The sequence below is a fragment of the Struthio camelus genome, chromosome 3 (assembly GCF_040807025.1).
Source record: "Struthio camelus isolate bStrCam1 chromosome 3, bStrCam1.hap1, whole genome shotgun sequence".
Lineage (NCBI taxonomy): Eukaryota > Metazoa > Chordata > Aves > Struthioniformes > Struthionidae > Struthio > Struthio camelus.
In genome coordinates this window covers 81,172,910-81,191,904 of record NC_090944.1, presented here as the reverse complement: position 1 = coordinate 81,191,904, position 18,995 = coordinate 81,172,910, and the positions used below count along the sequence as shown (strand labels likewise).

The 18,995-nt window shown below is 37.8% G+C and overlaps 1 protein-coding gene and 1 long non-coding RNA gene across 15 annotated transcripts in view; one reads left to right on the top strand and one right to left on the bottom strand.

The window, feature by feature from the left end:
• LOC104140144 (uncharacterized) overlaps nt 1-18,995 on the top strand; it is a 29,242-nt gene that overhangs the window by 1,674 nt on the left and 8,573 nt on the right. Inside the window, exons 2-3 of the long non-coding RNA XR_011140263.1 lie at nt 16,418-16,531; nt 17,878-17,989. This is a non-coding gene — a long non-coding RNA (uncharacterized lncRNA). The remainder of the gene's footprint in view (nt 1-16,417; nt 16,532-17,877; nt 17,990-18,995) is intronic.
• Nucleotides 8,824-18,995, bottom strand: part of RMND1 (required for meiotic nuclear division 1 homolog) — a 24,379-nt gene continuing 14,207 nt past the window's right edge. For all 14 annotated transcript variants that reach the window (XM_068938710.1, XM_068938712.1, XM_068938713.1 and 11 more), the window contains 7 exons: nt 16,036-16,136; nt 14,678-14,784; nt 12,507-12,571; nt 11,552-11,628; nt 10,192-10,312; nt 9,266-9,382; nt 8,824-9,014 (listed from right to left, as the gene is read on the bottom strand). In XM_068938710.1, the coding sequence (XP_068794811.1) occupies nt 8,982-9,014; nt 9,266-9,382; nt 10,192-10,312; nt 11,552-11,628; nt 12,507-12,571; nt 14,678-14,784; nt 16,036-16,136 (621 nt within the window). In that variant the 3' untranslated portion in view covers nt 8,824-8,981. The remainder of the gene's footprint in view (nt 9,015-9,265; nt 9,383-10,191; nt 10,313-11,551; nt 11,629-12,506; nt 12,572-14,677; nt 14,785-16,035; nt 16,137-18,995) is intronic.

Here is an 18,995-nt window from a genome sequence, read left to right as displayed (position 1 = left end):
GTCAGATTTGAGGTATGAGTTCAGCCGTGAAAACGATTTGATTTAGTGTACAAAACTGAAAAGTTTGGTTTTGTTTTTTGTCTTTTTAGATATACAAGTTATTTAAACTAGGTATTTCTAACATGGCTTTGGTGGGAGGAGGCGAGGGGAATAGCCGTCTTCCATAAGAATTAATTCTGCAACTTTGCACAATAGCAGAGTCAGTCGCAGTGGAGGGAAGACTGCCGTAGTAAGGCCTAATTTTATTGAAAACTAATATGTGCTATAGAATTCATGTGTTTTCATAAAATTGCACAGACAAATGTGGCAACAGGTAAACTGCAAAACGTGAAGTCATTGTTGGTCTCTGCATGATTTGCAAAAGTTATTACCTCTGTGTCATTAACGTGGAGCAAGGAGGTTTTCTTCGGCAAGAGTCAGGGAAGTCCCTTCAGAAAGAGAAGCCTGAGCCTGGTTCTGGGGTTGAGCATATTTTTTTCTGAGTCAGAGTCCAGTCAGTCCAATCACAGTCCAGATCTGCATCTTATTTGTTGTAAGTTGACATGTAGTAACTGAACAGTCTCATGGACTAAACTGGTCAAAATATTTTTTCTTAAGAAAACTTAAACCGAATAAAACTTCAAAAACGTTAAAGCATAGTGCAAGTGAGTGAGTGTAAATTTCACAAAGAAACTTTGTTGTTGTTGAAAAATTTGATGGAAGGTATTTGGCCAGCAATAGTTATAGAATGTTTCCTTCCCCCTCCCCCAGGGCCCTGGTCCTGCTATCATTAAGTATGCTTTCCATTGTTCATTAGAAACAGCATATAATACAATGTCAACAATTTGAATTGGATCCAGATTATTATTACTTTTTTTTTTAAACTGTTTAGCAATTTAGTTGTTAAATAAAGCCAGTATGTTCAAGGTACTCAGTATCCAAGTTTGTAGGGGGCTAGTGACAACATCCCAACTACAGTTGATGTTTTTTCCCCATAACACACCTTATATGAGGATTGGAAATACAAAAAAACCTTTTCACTTAGTGTCCTGATAGCAAATGTGCTGAGGGCGGGGTGGAAGAGTCTTGTGTCTTGTCTCGTTTGTAGATCTATGGATGATTGCAGTCAACTGAGACTGTTATTATTTTTACAGGCTCTAAATGGATGTAGGGCTAAAACTGCCTTATGTGTGCCTGACTCTAGTCTCCCACTGAAGTTAATGGAGATCTTGATAGAGACACCTTGAGTTCATGTTTGCATCATATAGCTTATGAATATTAATTTGTTTATCCAGGTTAAACAGCACATCAGACCTAATCAGATAAGTATTAACTCCCCTCAAATTGATGGTCTGTTTGCTGCTGCTGCACTGTTTTGAATAAAGAAGCTGAACAGAACTGTGTTTTCAGAACCTGCCTCCGCTATTTGTTAAGAGCTGAACTACAAGAGAAGTATTTTTAACAGCTTTCAGAGTTCTGTTATGGCAGTACATGATAAAAGTTTAAAGAATGTATTTAAGTAGTAGGCTGAAATACTTTTAATTTACTTGGCAATTATTCCCCTTATATTTCACTTATATTTCAGCTCTGCAAACTAAATACAAGGCAAATAGGGTAGCTGAACATTTGGAATTAGGACGCTTAGTAGTGGACAGTTTGTCTTATTCTCATGGAAGATGGTGAAAGTGATACAATTTTTAATTAAACTGTGCTACGAATGGGCTACTTGGGAAAAAGAGTTTATTTCTGGCAGGTAGCTGTTTGATAATTGTGGTTTGTGGGGCTCTCTTTTTTGCATTGCACATGAATATTTCCGGGTGGTCATTCCTGTTATTCTCTTCCACGCTCTCTCTGAAATGGGAGAGAAATTAACTTAGTTATTACTTTTCATCAGTAGCTTTAAAGCCCTGCAGTATTTTAATGCAGGAATAATGTGATTCCTAATTTAAAAGTATACTGCTCGATTCAAAGCCCATTGGAATCAGTAGAAAGACTTTTGTGTTGAGGTTAATACTGTCTGACTTTACATCTTCAGTGCAGACTTGCACCTCATCTAAACTCCCTTCATGTCACTGGGAAGGATAAGCACTTGGGCTGCAGTTCACCTGTTGCATTTTTGACATCTGACTTAGTCTGTGAATCTAAAATTTTACTTCCGTCTGATCTGACTTGTAAGATAGGTAGTTCAAACTGAAGTAATGTTATTGTGCTTTTAGTTGTTACGTGTTGACTCTTGTCCCTGGGTTTTTGAGGTACTTGTGTATACTTTCCTTCCTAATTTTGTGACTTTTTAAAAGGAACGCTCAAGCCAATTCAGATATTGCTACATACTTGAGACCATTCTTTAGAGGTGTGTTGCTGTTGATGATAGAATCAATCTCTGTCTTTTCAGTTTTTCTTCGGTCTATACGTATTCAGATTAAAGGCAGAATTTTGTCTAGTAAGATTGTATTTTGCATTGTAAATGAGCATACCACTGATGATTTAAGTATTAATTAAGGTGTTTGTTAAACTGAGTAAAAATTCAGTTGAGCAGTGGGAGGAACTTGAGCTAGACAGACCCGAGTCCTTTGAGTGTGACTTTTTGGTGGAGTTCAGTTAAAATCTGGAATGGAGTATTAGATTTTTTTCTTTCTTTTTATTGTTGTAATCAAAACCTTAATGGCCCTATTAGCATTAATCAGGCTCAGATTGTTAAGATTTTCAGCGAGTCTTCAAATTTCTCAATAACTTTGAAAAATAAGAGACTAGAGTCCCTCTTTTGAGGAACTATTTGCTTACCGCTTTCTATATTACTACTTATCCACTTTTACAGGACAATCTCTGGAATTGCCAAAGCTGTAGGTAGCTAGAATTAGAGAGATTAGTGTATGTCCTAGGTAATGAGTGGGAACTTCTATGAAGGTGTTAGGTGCTTTAGGTGCTCTTTCCACATTGGTATTACTGCACTAAAATGTTAGTTAACGTCAATACTATAAATCCATTCTATTAGTACAACTGCTGTTTCTAACACTAACACTTCTGATTTATGTTGGTGAGAAGGCTTGGTGGAAAGCATGACAGCTGCAGTAGCTCTTTGCTGTATGAACACATACTGTCCCTCTGACAGTCTCAAATCTTCTCATTCAAGGATATCCTCCGTGTGAAATTTTTTCACGCTCTCAGCCTGAATCTCACTTGTCTTTCACGTACCATTGAAAACATAAAGCAAGTGAAAATGGTCCCCAGGAAAAACCCTAGCATAAGGGCAGAGCACAAATGGAACAGCTCTCTGCTTTTTTTCTGGTTTCACCTCCTTGTCATAAGGAGGTTGCTGGGATGTATTCACAGCAGATGAGTGCTCAGCCCACAGGTCTTTCTGAGCTTTCAGATTTTTTTGTGAATAGGTCTGTCAGTACTAGAGATACAGGAGAACTGTGGCGTATAAACCACTTTTCATGTACTCTGTGTAAGGTGAAAAAAATGAAGAAATAGATCTTTGGCCATACTGTAGGCTGTGCTGTTTTTCTGGTATCAGTATGTTAGTTAGGAATGTGGAAACATTTTTGTTTTTACAACTAATGAGCAAAGCTGTATCAACAGCTACTGTGCGGCTACAAGTTATACCAGGAAAAAAAAAAAAACCCAAACAAAACATTTTGCTAGTACAGTGTATGTCATCTAAGGAAATGGTTCAACTGTTTGGATAAAATTTTCCTGTTAGGAGTCTCACCTCCATTAGGGAAGAGAGGAGTTGTTGTTAAGAGTAACTGAACTGACAAAGTTTCTGCGGTGTCGATTAGCCCTCTAGTGTGCTTTCTTCCCAGATAAAGACTTACATGGGCCCTGCCTGCTTTTTACTGGAAAACTACAAACGTGACTATGCATGCGTGGCTAGAGTGACTCTTTCTTAGTGTAGCATGGCTATAAAGTTACTGTAATGTATTTGCATATTTTGTTTTCCTTAGGAAAAAAAGGATTAAAACTGCAACTTTACTGTGTGCATTTTTTTCAGCATATGCAACTGAGATATTCTGTACAGAGATGCATCTAAGGGAGTAGTACTGATACTATGTTTACATTATTATATAATATCCTCTAAACTGAGACATGAACTTCATGGGATACTAAGTACTCAGCAGTTTTTTAATAACTATAGGGTTGGTCAGTATTGACTCAAGCTTAGTTAAGAGAGAGTTAAAAAGTATCTGCAGGCATGATATTTGGCAGTTACTGTAGTTTGGCAGTCATATTTTACCAGTTTGGAAAGTGTATTTCTTGAACGGCTGCAGCTTAAATTAAGACTGACGTGAACAGGCAAATGACTGAGCAGTAGAATAGAACTGCTGATACTAGCCATAACTGTGATGCCTTCAACAAAAAATGCTTCTCCTTAGGTTTGTTTAATACTAGGTTAAAAGAGTCAGAAATGGTGGTGGTCATCATGCTATGTACGTGGGGAGAGGGGATTGTTTGTTCTGTTTCCCAAGTGTGACTAGGTCTAGTAGACTCTTATTTCCTTCCCCCCCCCCCCCCCCCCGCCCAAACAAACCAACCTCAAACTCAAGAAGCTGTCGGAAACTTTGGAGGGCCCCAAACTGTTTGGACTGTTTCAATTTTCTAAGATTCAGCCATTTGGGTTTCATGCGTAGTACAGAGTAAACGTGTGATGTCAAGAAATGTCATAGGCAGTCACTGGGCGATCAGCAGAACTGGCTATATCATAGCTATGGCAAAACCATTTTCCAAGAAAGCTAACATAGGTCTTTGCATTCTTGCTGATTGTAAAGAATTACACTCTCTTAAAAATTATTTTCTAAGCTGGGACTATGTGTATTTCAAGGCATTTTCTTTTCCCTTTGGTAGTTAAGATATCTTTCTCCAGGAGACAACTGGCATGGTTTTGTTTTGTTTTCTTAAATCCTGTGCGTATCATTGTAGGTGAGTACATCATATTCTGCTTCCTTCTGATTGTTGTCAAGCTACTATCATAAACCAGTCCGTAGAGAATGATAATGAGATTATTGGCATGTGTTGAATGTCAGCCAGTGAAGGTAGTACATCATAGATCAGTAGTTCCCAAACTGTAGATTTTCCTTAAACAGTATCTTGGGTCTAGGAAAAGTGACTGAGAAAAGTAAGTTGACAAATTCAGTAGAGCAATCCCTTTTGCAAATTCTGAATTGGTCTACACTACCATTTGAGAATCTGCAGGGTACATAAATTGGAAAAAGTTCACCATGTGGTAACCAAAAGTTACCACTATCAAGGCTGTCTAACTTTTTTTTTTTTTTTCCCCCTAATTCTGATACTTCCCTTTGCAAGGTAACTTTGTTAGCTGTGAGTGAGTAAAATCATTTAGGTTGATACAGAGTATCTGGCTTTCTTTTGAAACTCCCAGCTGATGTTGTTCAGTTCCTAGGAATAGGGTAGGATGAGGAAGGAGGAAATATTAGTCATTTTTAGAGTTCTAGTATTTTTGTTTTAGGCAGATACTTAAGGTTAGCAAGAATATAGTCTTTCTCATAGAAGCTCTTATTGTGCTGGCTGGATTGAATGTAAGTTGTCTTTGCAGGGAGATCTAGGGAGGTGCAATTTATATGCAGTTGCTTAACCAATCAGCAGAGCTGATGTGCTTCACAAAAAAATTGAGTACAGGGACTCTTTTCTTTGGTTCCTGTTAGCATCTATATATGTGGGAAGGGCTGGGGGAACAGTATCATCTTTTAAGAGCAACAAAAGCAGCTGGGAAAAAAATACAGACTAATGGCTAAAGACAGGAAGGATGAGATATAAGGAGAAAGAGTGAAGCGAAGAAAAAATGTGAAATGGAAAGCAGTAAGGTAAACAGGAGCAGAAGTGAGGACAGCCTGAGCAGAAAGGAGCAAGAAGACTCTGCAGCCAGTAGAAATACTCCCCTGTAAAAAATGGACTGGAAGTCAGGAATCCTGACTCTTGACATTCTTTGCTGTTTTACAAATAGCTAGTTTCAAGAAGAGTCTTTCTAGCAGCAGATCTGATAAAGAAAATCAGTCTTCTGCAAGTTACTCTTTACCTCGTTTGATGGGAAAAACACAGGGACAAGCTATCTGCACAGCTGGGGTCTTTAAAAGAATGGTCTAACAAGATTCCACATGAACAGAATTTTTGCCTTTCACTCTTGTTTTAACGATTAATTACATTTAAAAGGTTAAAATTTTAGAGTTCTCGATATACCAGGATTCCTGTTTTTCCTTGTGTATTCTCCATTACAATTGCACTCACTTTTTGTTTTTCCTTAGGTGACTGACCCTCACTGGATAGGATAGGTCTGTGTTGGTGATGAGTCAGACTGTAGTTCACCACACACCTACAAACTGGGTAGTGAACAAGGTTGTTTTCAGTTAGACTATGAAGGAGTGCGGTGGACCAGACAAGAAAAGAAGATGTGTTCTCACAGTTCAGGCAGTTTGGTGTAGCATTTGGAACTGGATTCTAATGTTGCCCGTGCCATAAAACTTCCTACTGGTCAGGTCATGCAGTAAACTTACAAAGGGTCCCTGTGGGTTGTCTAACATGAAACAATCCAGACTGCAGGTGAGGAGAGTAGCCGTAAGTGCTATTGAGTTCAGTGAGAGCTCTGCCTTATGCGCATATCATGCTGTGAAAGCTCAAGTAAGGCTCTTCGTACACTCAGCTTTGCAGCTGGGTCTTGGTTATCTATGTGTAAATATAGTGAGAATATTCTCACTTCATAAGAGATTGGTGTAGACCATTGTTTAAAAACCTCATACTTTGATGCAGCTGCCAATAGGTATGTCTGTGAAGATCAGTACAAAGTTTTAGTGTACAGTTAATGCTTGAGGTTGTACACTGAAGATGAAACAAAACTGGAATAGCCACTAAATGGGGTTGAGGTCTTGTGGAAGGAAAAGTATATGATGCAGATAGGCACTGATTTAAAGTTGTAAAGGTAACCATGCGTCTACTGTTTTGAGATGTTTGACTTAGTAGCTCTTATATACAGTCTTAAGACTGAACACTAAGGTACTCAAGTCTAATCACTTTTTGGATTTAAAGAGCAGTGAGGAGTCCTGAAATGACTTTGTTAAAACCACTTCTCCAGATAGATGCATTCAGCCTGCAAATTTACATTTCAGCAATTTAGCTGAACTACTGAAGCCATTAAATGCGTGAGATGAACGAGAACCAAGAAGATCAAGTATTACCCTCAAATGGAGAAAAAAAGCCTATTTAGATAAAAGGATGAAATAAATATGTGCTAGAAAAATTAACAACTAACCTACTTCTCTATTTCTGGAACTGGAATTAAGCTTAGTAAGCTTTCTGCTATGTAAAGGATCTAATATACTATTTCTATATTAACACTATAGAAATCAGAAGACCAGTGCTGAAGAGCTGTCCTGCATTGTACTATAAAACTTGTCATCAAGCTGTTCTGCTGACTGATCCACTTCTGTGAATGTTGTGGATGGTTCAGACCATTTCAGCAGTCCACAGAACTAGCAGTAAATGTTCCAGAGCCAAGATCTCTACGTATTACCTGTTTTGATTTCTCTGAGTTGACAGACTACTCTTAAGAGGAGTTGCTGCTTATTAGGAGGCTCCCATGACACTGATAGCTTATGGTTAAAGGGTGGGTCTACAGTCAGATGTTTTTTCTAGCTCTGCGTGATTCTACTTTCCCCAGGTACATATCTGATGAATTCAACCGAAGTCTTAACACCACATTCAGAAATACTGTTTTAGGGTGAGCAGAGAATTTGCATGTAAGCTACTGTAAAAGTAATCTCATTTCTAGCCTAAGTGTTGTCATCGTGGCTACGTAATCATGCTTCAGTAGCTTTTAACAGAATTCCTACATTGTGTTATTGAGATGTTATATCTTAATCTTATACTGAAGTGGATACGGTGGACTAAACTGGATAACTAAAGATTCTGAAAAAGATGATGAAATAGTGGTCGTGTACTAGTTTCTGGGTTAGCACTTTGAAAATACCTTTAGAAAGAGAAGCTGAGAGCTGAAAAAAACTCTTAAGAAATCCACTTATGAAAGGCTAACATTCTGGAGATAGTAGTCTAGGAAGAGGAAAAAAACTAGGAAGATTAGGAAGAGGACTTGGAAGAGGAAAAAATGAAATTTTTACAACAGAGGTTAGTTAAGATATCTTAACCTGTAGAAATTCACTCCTGCAACCTGTACTGATAAGAATCACGTAATACGATAAGGGGGACAGTCTAATAGTGTGAGCAAAATTCTGTAGACCTGACTTCAGATTCTTGTTCTGCTACAGCTTCCTCAGTGACCTTAGATAAGTCCTGCTGATTCTAATTTCATATAAATACCTTATAAACACCTATATACCTACATAAATAGAGAAAACCTTTTTCTGATAGGGGTAGAACATCATTTTAGAAAAAGCCTTACCTATAACTAAATAATGACAGGTAACTTGATTAATGAGACCAGTTGTGTTACACTAAGGTTGTTTCTTGGAAATTAGTCTTCCTTCAGACAGCCTTCACTGCTATTCAAGAAGGAGCTAAGGACTACCAGGGAAGATTTCATCTTAATCAGAAAGACATGAAGTGGCTAAATAATCAGCATCTTTTCAACTATCTTAAGGAACAAGGTGGTAGACCCACCCCTTCAGTGCATTATTACAGTCACTACAGAAGGGACCCATCTCTCTGTCCTTGTTTATTAAGGAGAAAATGCTAGATCTTTACCTAAGGTGGTCTGAGGTGCATCTAGCCCAATCACTAGAAAACTTTCCCTAAAAATTGGATCTCACCTTCACACTAACACAGCTATAGATTAAGACTTCTCTAACCTCACTGTTACAGCACTTGGGAATAAGTTCATACATTCTTTTTTTTTTTTTATTTGAGTAGAAGATGTACACATTTTTCACAAAAGACAACAGCAATATTTTCCAAAAGTGTACAACAGACAGGAATTTTCTTGGCAATATGGTCTTTACAGTTTTATCAGTTTTCTTCCTCCTTAGCTTCTTCAGTGTTCAGAAAATTACTCTGGCAAGTTCAAACATGACCTGTGGAATAACAAATGCTTAATATGAATTGTTATTTGATTTAATAATCCTTAAAACAGCTTATACTGGAAATCAGATAATCTGAAAAATAACTAAAGCTGCAACTCCAAAGGTACTTGCAATAACCTGAACACTAATCCCCTTGTACAGTATGTTACATGAATAAGCTGATCTTGTTTTTCAAATTAGGAAGTATATAAATTGCACTTGTGTTACTGCATTCTTCAATAGGAGAGTGAAAGCAAACCAACCTCTATGGTGATGAGTATTACTATCATCCACTCAAGGCGTAGAGCATGCTTTTCATTCAGGTGATTTCGCATTAGGTCTGTCAGTTCCATGCAGTGCTGAAGTTTTTCATTCATTACCTGCAACAGATTCCAAATACATAGTAAATCTGGATTCCATAAATTGTACGAAATCACTAACGAAAGGAACCCAACCCAGAAAAGGGTTCACTGAACAGAAGTGTAAAAAGGTGTTAATTTGTTTCCTCTGCAAAAGAACAGAACAGTGTCCCGTAGGACAACACGTACACAAATTCGTCCATTATTCCAATGAGTTTATGAAAAGAATTAATACAAATTTAGATAACTGTCTGCAGATAACTAAACAGCTACTGGGTCACATCTAATCATAAAAATAGACAAAAGCAAAGATGATGTACGTTATGGGAATGCCTCAGAAAGTAATTAAATATATATTTAAGGTTGGCCAATCACCAGAAAAGGCAGTTTTCACGCTTCCTGTTCTGGTCTAGAAGTAAGTATTATGTCACCCTGCAATGAACTGACCTGGATGATCGTGTTAGTAAAAAGACTACTTTGCATCTCCCTCTCTCTCGCTCTTTTTTTTTTTTTTTTTTTTTTAAAAACTGTTTCCTTGCACACACTGCAGAACAAGAATTAAAGCTCCTCCTCTTAGAACTATATAAAGCCTGATTTAATGGCTCAGGAACTACGTGATCCATTAATGTAAATCTAGATGGTTGAGGCAGGGTAGTTAACCTAAATTAGGTAAGGGATGCAAGTTACAGATGCATAAAAAAGGGTGTACTTGATAGGATCCTATCATTGTTTATTCAGTTTCTACAATAAAAGCCAACATTTGTGGAGCAGTTTGTAACCATACTTAACCAAGACAGCTTATTTGAATGTGGAAAAATTAAGACACCTACCTTAACTCTGCGATTAATGTTGAGAAACTGGCAAGTCTTGTCATAAAGCTCTTCTAGTTTTTCTCTGTCCCAGTAGAAGTCAGGTGTTATAAGCAGGTCTGAACTCAGATTTATACGATGTCTAAAAAGAATGGTTACAATAGTACAAAGTTCCTTTGGATGTTTATAGAAGCAAATAGTTACATAGCAATTAAAAGTTTTCTGTAATTTCAAGTAAATTGTGAAAAGCATCTCTCCTCTATCATAATAAGAGAATACAGGTTTAGTAATCGTTTAAAATTGGTCACATCTCCTCAAACTTTTCCAAGAATACTGAAAGATATAACAGGCCCATGCATGAATTGCTTTTGCCATAAGGCAGTGTTACCTCTTAACTTGTCACCTTCCTTCTTAACTTTCGAAGTCTGCAGAGAAGTCTTTCTCTATGCTAGTAGCTCACTGAAGCTCATGAAGCGCGTGAATTAAGTTAATGGGCAGGTCTATCACAGCTTGTTTGTTATTTCAGAACTGTTAAGCGTGACAGATACAGCATCCTGGGACGCGTAAACAGTGCACCTTTCAGAACCAGGTCTTTTGGTTCAATAGTTTAAAAGCCAAGAGCTGGAATCTCCCTTCAATGTACTGCTCATGTAAATCTTTGGACATTTAGACTGCCATTGTACACTACTGATAGGTCTTTCAAGTAGGAATATAAAATCCAACGTGTTTTAAAACAGGAATTTTTTTTTTTTTCATCAACTACCTTCTCCACTGATTTTCTAGAGTTCTTTGTGGAAAAAAATGTATCATGCTGTGTATTCCTGGTGGCCCAATTTCACTTGGGAGGAAAAAAAACCCATGAAATTCTTACAATGTAACAGTAGTTTCTCAGCAGGTCTAAGGAAAGAACAGAAATCTCAGGAGAGGCCAAAACACTAAAAAAATGTTAATTAACTCTAGGCTATAAGATAATGGCTTTATGGTTTTTTTCTTCCTCCTGGTTTTCTTTTGCAGACTGCAGTATCTACTATAATTACAGGTTATAATACATGCACTGCTGGACCCAGAGAAAGAAAAGGGTATGCAATTTGTCCGCTTACAATGTGCTCATTAATGCCTGTCTGACAGTTGAGATACTATAGCGCAAGCCGTGAGTCAATGGGAAGCAGAGTCCTCTGAATAACATAAGAGCACATGCTGCCTCTGACCCAGAGCTGGTCAAAAGAAAGTGAGGGAATCATCCTCATCTCCCACCACAGGGTGTTTTATGCCAAACTGTGAGCTACTCCAAAGCTTCAAGGGTCTTCCAGTCTTTGTATCATGCACAACTTGATTTTAAATTCTGAACGATACAATGTCTTTGGTGTAATAAAAAAGTTACCTTAATGCAAAGAGTTCTCCAATTTTCTGCATTACATCTGCATGAGACAGTTTCACCTTCCTTCTTGACTTTAGTATCTGCAGAGAAGATAAGTTTTTCAGTCTTTGATCAAATAAGCTAGAAGTTAAGAAGTCTGAAATTCTACAGCCTAAAGTGTATACGAGTTAAAATTTGAATGCACAACATACATACTTATTAACTCTTAAATTTTGTTCTCATAGTGCCTTACTTTCTACTTTGAGTTTTACAGCTCTGATTTACCTAAATAATGCGGGAATCTAGGAATATCACCATTTGACTGTTTGTCCAGGTCTTTCAATAGATCACTGAGTACACACCCATCAGGATCAATACAGGCTCTTAGAACATTTCCTATGAATGATTTCCTGAACAAGACATCATTCGTTCTCTCTTATTACTATTGCTATTTTTGAGTTGTGGCATTGTTCGTTTACTTTGCCACTACTTAGCCTTCTTATAGACTTCTTCCTCCCTTATGACAAGCAACAGATTACTATTTCTCTAATTAAAAAAAAAAACTCAGGATTTCTCTTTGAACCCTGCAAATCCAATTTTTACAACATGCAACATGATATGGACTTTGTATTTTAATTAAGTCTCATGAAAAACTGTGGCTAAAGTTACTCACTTAACTCTTACTAACATTCATATCAGAGCATGCTGCTTTGAGACTAAGATGCCACACAGTATGTTGCTTGTTCTGGTATGCACGAACATTCAACAGTGGCAGGGGCACCACAGGGTAAATCCCACCTGTAAATACTGCTGATTTCTTGTCCCATCCCTTTACAGATTTTCTGAGCTCTATATTGATGGCTTTACCAGCAAAGTTGTTAATCATTCAATTGTTTTTTCCATATCCTCAGCTGTTTCTGACTGATCTTTTACCAAAAAAAAAAAAGGGGCGGGGGGAGAGGTACAAACAAGACCTCACCTCAGGAATTGACTGGATAGATTCCACAAAGTTATCCAGTAACGATTCCCAAATAGCCAGTTTTACTGCAACACAAAGTTGACAAAGCAGAACGCTGTTAGAGGTATATATGCTTTCAAGTAATCATATTTTTAAATCTGCCAACATACTGCTTCAAGAAGCATGTTAATACATACAGAGTAAGTGTTAAGTGTTAAGCAATCCATGCTCATACATCTATGGACGAATTTGGGCTCTGGGTTAATCCAGCTCTGGGTGAAGATCCACCTGAGCTCAGCTCTCGTCTCCATAGGATCAGTTCAGATCCTGGAGAGTATTTGCTTCAACTCAGGTGGGTGTTTGAGTGCTGTTTAATGCTCTACTGTACACTAAGCCTTTGCAAAATGGACTCCAAGGAGACATTTCAGAGGCTGGAGATGATGAGCCCTGCTGGAATCAGGCTGACTTCACGTGGTGCCGCAACAGAGAGTCTGCACGGCACTTCCGCAGTGCCCTGCAGAACTCATACTTTTCGTTTTTGACGCAGCTTACCCAAGCAACGGAGAGTTAGCTTGCATATATGCACAACATCTGTACTTACTGAAACTAAACTAGAACTTAAGTCATCTCCCTTCTCATTTTTGGTGAATATACCATTCGCTGAAGATATAAAAGTCCTCTTCTGTGGCAGCTGTTCAGCAGAGGCAATGGCACCACGAGTCTTATTACAATGGATAGTCCCTATGTCTCAGCTTGAACCTGAAAGGATGATCTCTAGAGATCAAGAGGATGTAATTCAGACTCTTTGTTCTTTAAACCTCACGTTCCTAGATGAGAATGCAGCAGTAAGATCAGTTTCAAGAATTTAAGGAAGGATTTAATTCTCAAAATGAACTCTTATATTTTGTGGTAATAATCACTGCCATCATCTACTCGGGATACTTTCAGTAAATCCAATAGTGAGCATTTTTCATGCTCATCTTTTGAGTAAGCGTGTCTAATCCAGTCCAAGTCTTAAATGGTATTTAATTTAGTCACTGATAAAAGGTAAATAAGCATTTTTGGCAACGAGTGATTTTTTTCTCAGAAGTGGTTTCTGCTGTGTCCTAAGTCTGAATTTGACTATACTTGGACCCCCTATTATCACAGGACATTTCCTTGTCTTGCTTTATGTTGCACGTGTCTCACACTAATGTAAATCGTTACTGACTCTCTCCTGGGAATAAATCTCTTTCTCCAATACATGTGGCATCACTCGTTCCCATGTGTTGTGGCTTTATGAATAAGAAAACTATGGCAAACGAAAGGCTTCCCCTCTGCCCCCAATATCTCAGTTACTCTGGCTTTCTTTGACAGTCAAGGACCAGTTATGCTCTACTCCTTGATCGAATGGTGTATCACTTCAAAACATACATCCTGCTTCGTGATGTCTTTTCTGTTCAAAGGTGCACTTCCCCACATAATACACAAATCTCGTCATTCCTCTTAAAAGCAGTAAAGGTAGACAGACGAGAGTTTCTTTTATTCTCTTTCTTAGAAGGGTCTTACTGCTCCTTACTTCTGTTCCTATTTCCTACCTCATTCAAAGTCTGAAGCAGCAGAGATTTGTAGTTCCGCAAGCACCACTGCTGAGCCTGACTTCCCAGTGCCTGCTACTGTCTCTGACAAAAGTACCAACTTTGGCACAGAGCCCTAACTAGTAAGCCTGGCAAACTTTATCTGTGGCTGTAGTCCACACCTTTGATACTCCCCAGCTAGGTATCACTGCTTTACATTGCTCTCGTCTTGAGCTGGAATCTAGCATTTTCTATTAGAGGAACTGATGTCAGGATTGAATATCTAAGATTACTGATCAGTTTCCAATAATGGACTCTATTCTTGTTGCTATCCTAGATGAGTTCTTAAGGATGGGGAACAGGATGAAAAAGAAGTTTTACTGAGCAAAATGTGTTTCTTAACGTGCTTTGTTCATCTTTAAGATTCACGTTGAATGAAGTAATTTCTGTTTAGAAAATACAAGATAAAAACTACCACAACTAATCTTCCCACTGAAGCACAATAAATCTTTACACAATTTGCTAAAACCAGACATTCAGTCTTCTCCTCCAACCTGTCACTGTGCAAGTCCCACTTATAATAACATTTCACAACATCTGTAGTACAGTCTGATAGTACAAACAATACTAACTTACCAGAAAGACAAAGAGCATTTGAAAAAGCAAATTTCTGCAGAACAACCTCATCAATATCCAGCTCAGAATTTAATAAGATTTCTCCTTTATGAAGCTTTGACTGCCCTCTGTTAAAACAAGATTGAAGCATCTTTATTGACTAAGCCACCAGCAAAGGAACGATTAAAGAGCAAGCAATATTGCAAGAAAGGCTGGTTGTTTTATACACAAATAGATATCTATACGGATATCATCCCCATCCTTGCATTTTACTCATGTTCAACCTCACAATAACCAAAATGAACCATAGCAAATCACTTCTTCAGTTTAAGAGTAATATTATGACGCAGTTTCCTAGGTTTAGATGAAACTGCAGCAAGCTGGGGTGGAAAATGAAGCATTACTACGCGCACACAGATAATTCAGAGGAAGCAGGACACTGGCCACTTTCCTTCCTTCTCTCTGTCTCCTGTATTATCTTTCTTTCTCTGTTCTCCTTTTCTCCTGTCACTTCCTGACATCACTCTCTTCCTGCCGTGATGTTATTTTCCCCCAAAGCTCTATAGCATAGTGGTTCAGCAGCAAAGAAAGTAGGATATCAGAGTCATTTATAACTCTCATTGCAAAACTTGCATAAACACTATGGAATATGTCAGGAGTCACAGATTCCACAACTGGACAGTATAAACAGTTTTCAAATAGTTGGGGGTGGGGGAGAACTACTCTTACTGGCTTATTTAAATAAGCCTAACCTTATTAGCTCAGCTGATAGTGTTATGATGTGCTGTCTAAGAGTACAGTTTTTTGGTGCTATTGGAAAATTATAGATAATTGACTCAGTCATGTACCTTGAGAACTACTTCCACAGAGAATTTTTGCTCCCCATGATGAAAATGTATTTAACAAGACAAGATAACTTGCCAGATTTCTCCTTCCACAGTATTCAAGTTATACCTTTCCTAGACAGTTAAGTATGTGCAGAATACATCTTTGTATATGGACCTAGAGGTGACTGAGGAAAGCTTATGCAGAGAAGTTCCATAACTTCTCCTTTGCATCAGAGTTGTCTCAAAAATGCACCTTTATTTTTTCTGTGAGGTGCATCACTTCTGTGTGGGATTGCTGAAGAACATCTAAGTTGTGTGTACATGGAGTTTCATAACTGAAAAAATTTAGTACATAACCAACTCACACAGGCTATTAATTTTAAGGTCAACAGTTAGGCAACATTTCTGAATTTAAATTTACTGTCTTCTCCTTTCCATATTTTACTCATTTGAAAAAGAGTAAGCAAAAGTACATTTTTACTAGTTGCTTTTGCTCAAGTTGGCTTTAGATGTCTGTTAGTTTTTATATCCAGAATGCCTGAAGATACTTACTCTCCTTTTCTATAGTTCATCTCTTCATTCTCCCAGTGTACTAATGCAACTTCGTAAGGCTGAATTTCATGGTGTTCTAGCATTCGCATTACATTCTTCATCTAAGAAAAAGACAATTGCAGGTAACAAGAGTTACCGCGCAGCACACAATCGCTCTACAAAGATCTTCTGGTCTGTAGTAGGTTGATGAAGGCTACTTTCACGCTGGAGTTATTTACATAACGCTGAAGAGGTGCGCTAAGTAGTTTTGGTATTAGAATGATGTAATTATTAACATAGTTTATTTCTGAAGCTATCTGTGACTGTGTGGATGAATTTTGTGGCTATGAACAACTGCAAGAAATCTGTGAAAACTAAAATCATTTAATGTCTGCATTTATAGAACAGGGTCAAGATTAACCATAGCAGCAACAAAGACAATGCAGAAGCATTCAGTAACAACAATGAGCTATTAAAGATTTTGGTAGAAGCCTGGGTGTGGAACTGAATCTCTAGGGTAAGTATATCAGGTGGCTGGCTTTGCTAAAGTGACTAGTCTGCTGAAATCAATAGTTTTGTTTCAGCTACCAGGAGTCTGGTTTTATTACAGAAGTTCTTTTCCGCTGCAAAAATGTATTAAATGTTTTCAACTGCCTGCATGTGACTCTGCAAACAGTTAAATGCACAATTTTACTTGCAGAAGTAATTTCATTGTCATTTTGTTCCTAAGCACACTAAAAACTAATGCAGAAAGAAAACTCTCACAAAACTTTCTCCTCTAGCATCTAGCTTAAGCTCCCTCATCCTTGCTCCTTTCTGCATGTTACAAGTCTCCCCTCATACAAATCATTCTGCAGTTAGAACAAATTCTGAACTAAAAAAGCACTCATCAATAGCTTTTAAAAAAGTACTTAGCTAGAAAAAAGCCACTAAAACAACAATATACGTTTGATGCCTAAATTTTTTACAGAGGGGAATCTGGTACTAAGTGTTACTTTAAAAACTCTCTTCAAATAAATATGGAATAGTCAATCTTTTGAGTGCAAAACTGCTTGCTCTTAAATTGTTCATGGAGCAGTCTCCCCAGGTATATACTTTAAAAATCAGCTGGATCCCCTGCAAGAGGCATTTTCTTTGCAGTGCTAGCTTTCTTCACTGCTTTCATGAATTTTGGTGATATTATCTAGAAAAGGCATGATAACATTAATCATTGTGAAGAGAGGCCTAAAGCTGCAACTGCTTGTTTCACTATCCTGAATTTAACAGTAGCACGATCAATACCTGCCATATATTCCAAATACTGTGGTAAAAAAAGGGTATGAAGTATTCTTCTGTATTCCATTGTATTAAGCAAAGAAGTGTATGCTGTTTGACCAGACAGCTTGGTCAACCAGTTCTGGGGACAGTTCAGCAATGCAAGCCCTGCTAAAACAATGCCAGTTTAGCCAGTCCGGAATATAGCATGTCAGACTTCAAGAGCATATTCACTTGGATCCAGATACCCTAGCTGGCTTTGAAAATTCATTATTATTAACATACTAATAACTATGCTGTTAATAGGCTTACAGTCCCTTCCAGAACTGTAACCAGCTCAGGCTTTCCAGGACCAGTAGAGAGCACAATTTAACAAAGCTTCATAGACACTAGCTGAGTCTGTGCAATTCATGTGTCTTGTAATGAACAGAGAGAAACTATATTTCAGTGGCAGTTTTATCTATTCAAAGTAATGCAAAAGCTTCTGCTGATTGAGGTGAGCTTCTTCTAGGCCCACCCTGATGTTATAGAAGGGACTACCTGTGACGCAGTACATTTAATGAAGAAAGATATTCGGGATTGACTGAATGCAAACTCTTGCTTTTACAGGCAAACACTTTGTACAATTCCCCTTTAAAAAACAGAAAAACCCGGAAGCTAGCTTGGATTTTTGCTCTTACAACTTCTGCTGGGGAGGCTGCTCCGCAAAGTTCCTGCTCAGGTATTCAGAAGCCATATTTTACGTTTTCAGTTTCTATTCATTTGTGATCAGTCTGTAATTACTACTTCCTGTGTTGAGTGTCCCTTAATGTAAAATATTTTTTCTCCCATAAGAATTGCTCTGGAGTATTTTTAAAGAGCAGTTATATCTATTCTCTACATTCAGTTTGACCGAATGTAAGTACACAAAACCATATATCATAGTCCAGTCTTAGTAGCGCCTTCCACAATGACATTAATACTTTTCAGTCCCTAATGGCAATGCCTTGGCTGATACAGCATGCGTTGCAAGTTGTCTTTTTTTGCATCTGAATTATGTGCTGTTCGGGGTTATCCTTAATGACGCCACCAGCGCGTGCTTCTCTTTTCACATTTACAAGTCATGAAGCCCCAATTAATAAACAATAGCTTTTGTAATTAGTCTTGCAGCAGGGTGTTATGAGTCTTTGTGTTACGTGTATTTCAGTTTTCCAAACTCTGATTTGTCATTTTGGTGGTTAAGAGGGAAGGCAGTGAAGATGGGTTTTTGTCACTTCTCACACGCTTTAAGTGAACTCTTCTCCCACCAATGACTTTTGCATTCTAAAGAACAGTGTATGATTTAGGGCTGATATGTGGAATCCTGTCTACATTAAAAAAATCTCAATATATTTTGGTTTATAAAATACAGCTCTAATAATCTGAAATGACAGAATACTGCATCTGAATAATGCCATCGCCAAATTTTTTTAAGAACTGAAAAAAATGTATTTTTTTTTTTTAAAGATTAACAAAGTCAGTGGAAATATATATATTTGTTTAGCTTTTCAAGTGAAATGAAACACTGTAACCGTGTTATGTAAGTACTAGTATTTATGGGAGACTGGATAGACGACAGCTTCTGGGTCCAGCTCTCCCAATAGAAAAGGCTACGGCAACCAGTGGCTGGTTACCATCCTCATTAAAACAATTTATATCGTTGGTTTGAGATAATCCAGGTATTTTTTCTGTAAGAAAACTAAGGAGCA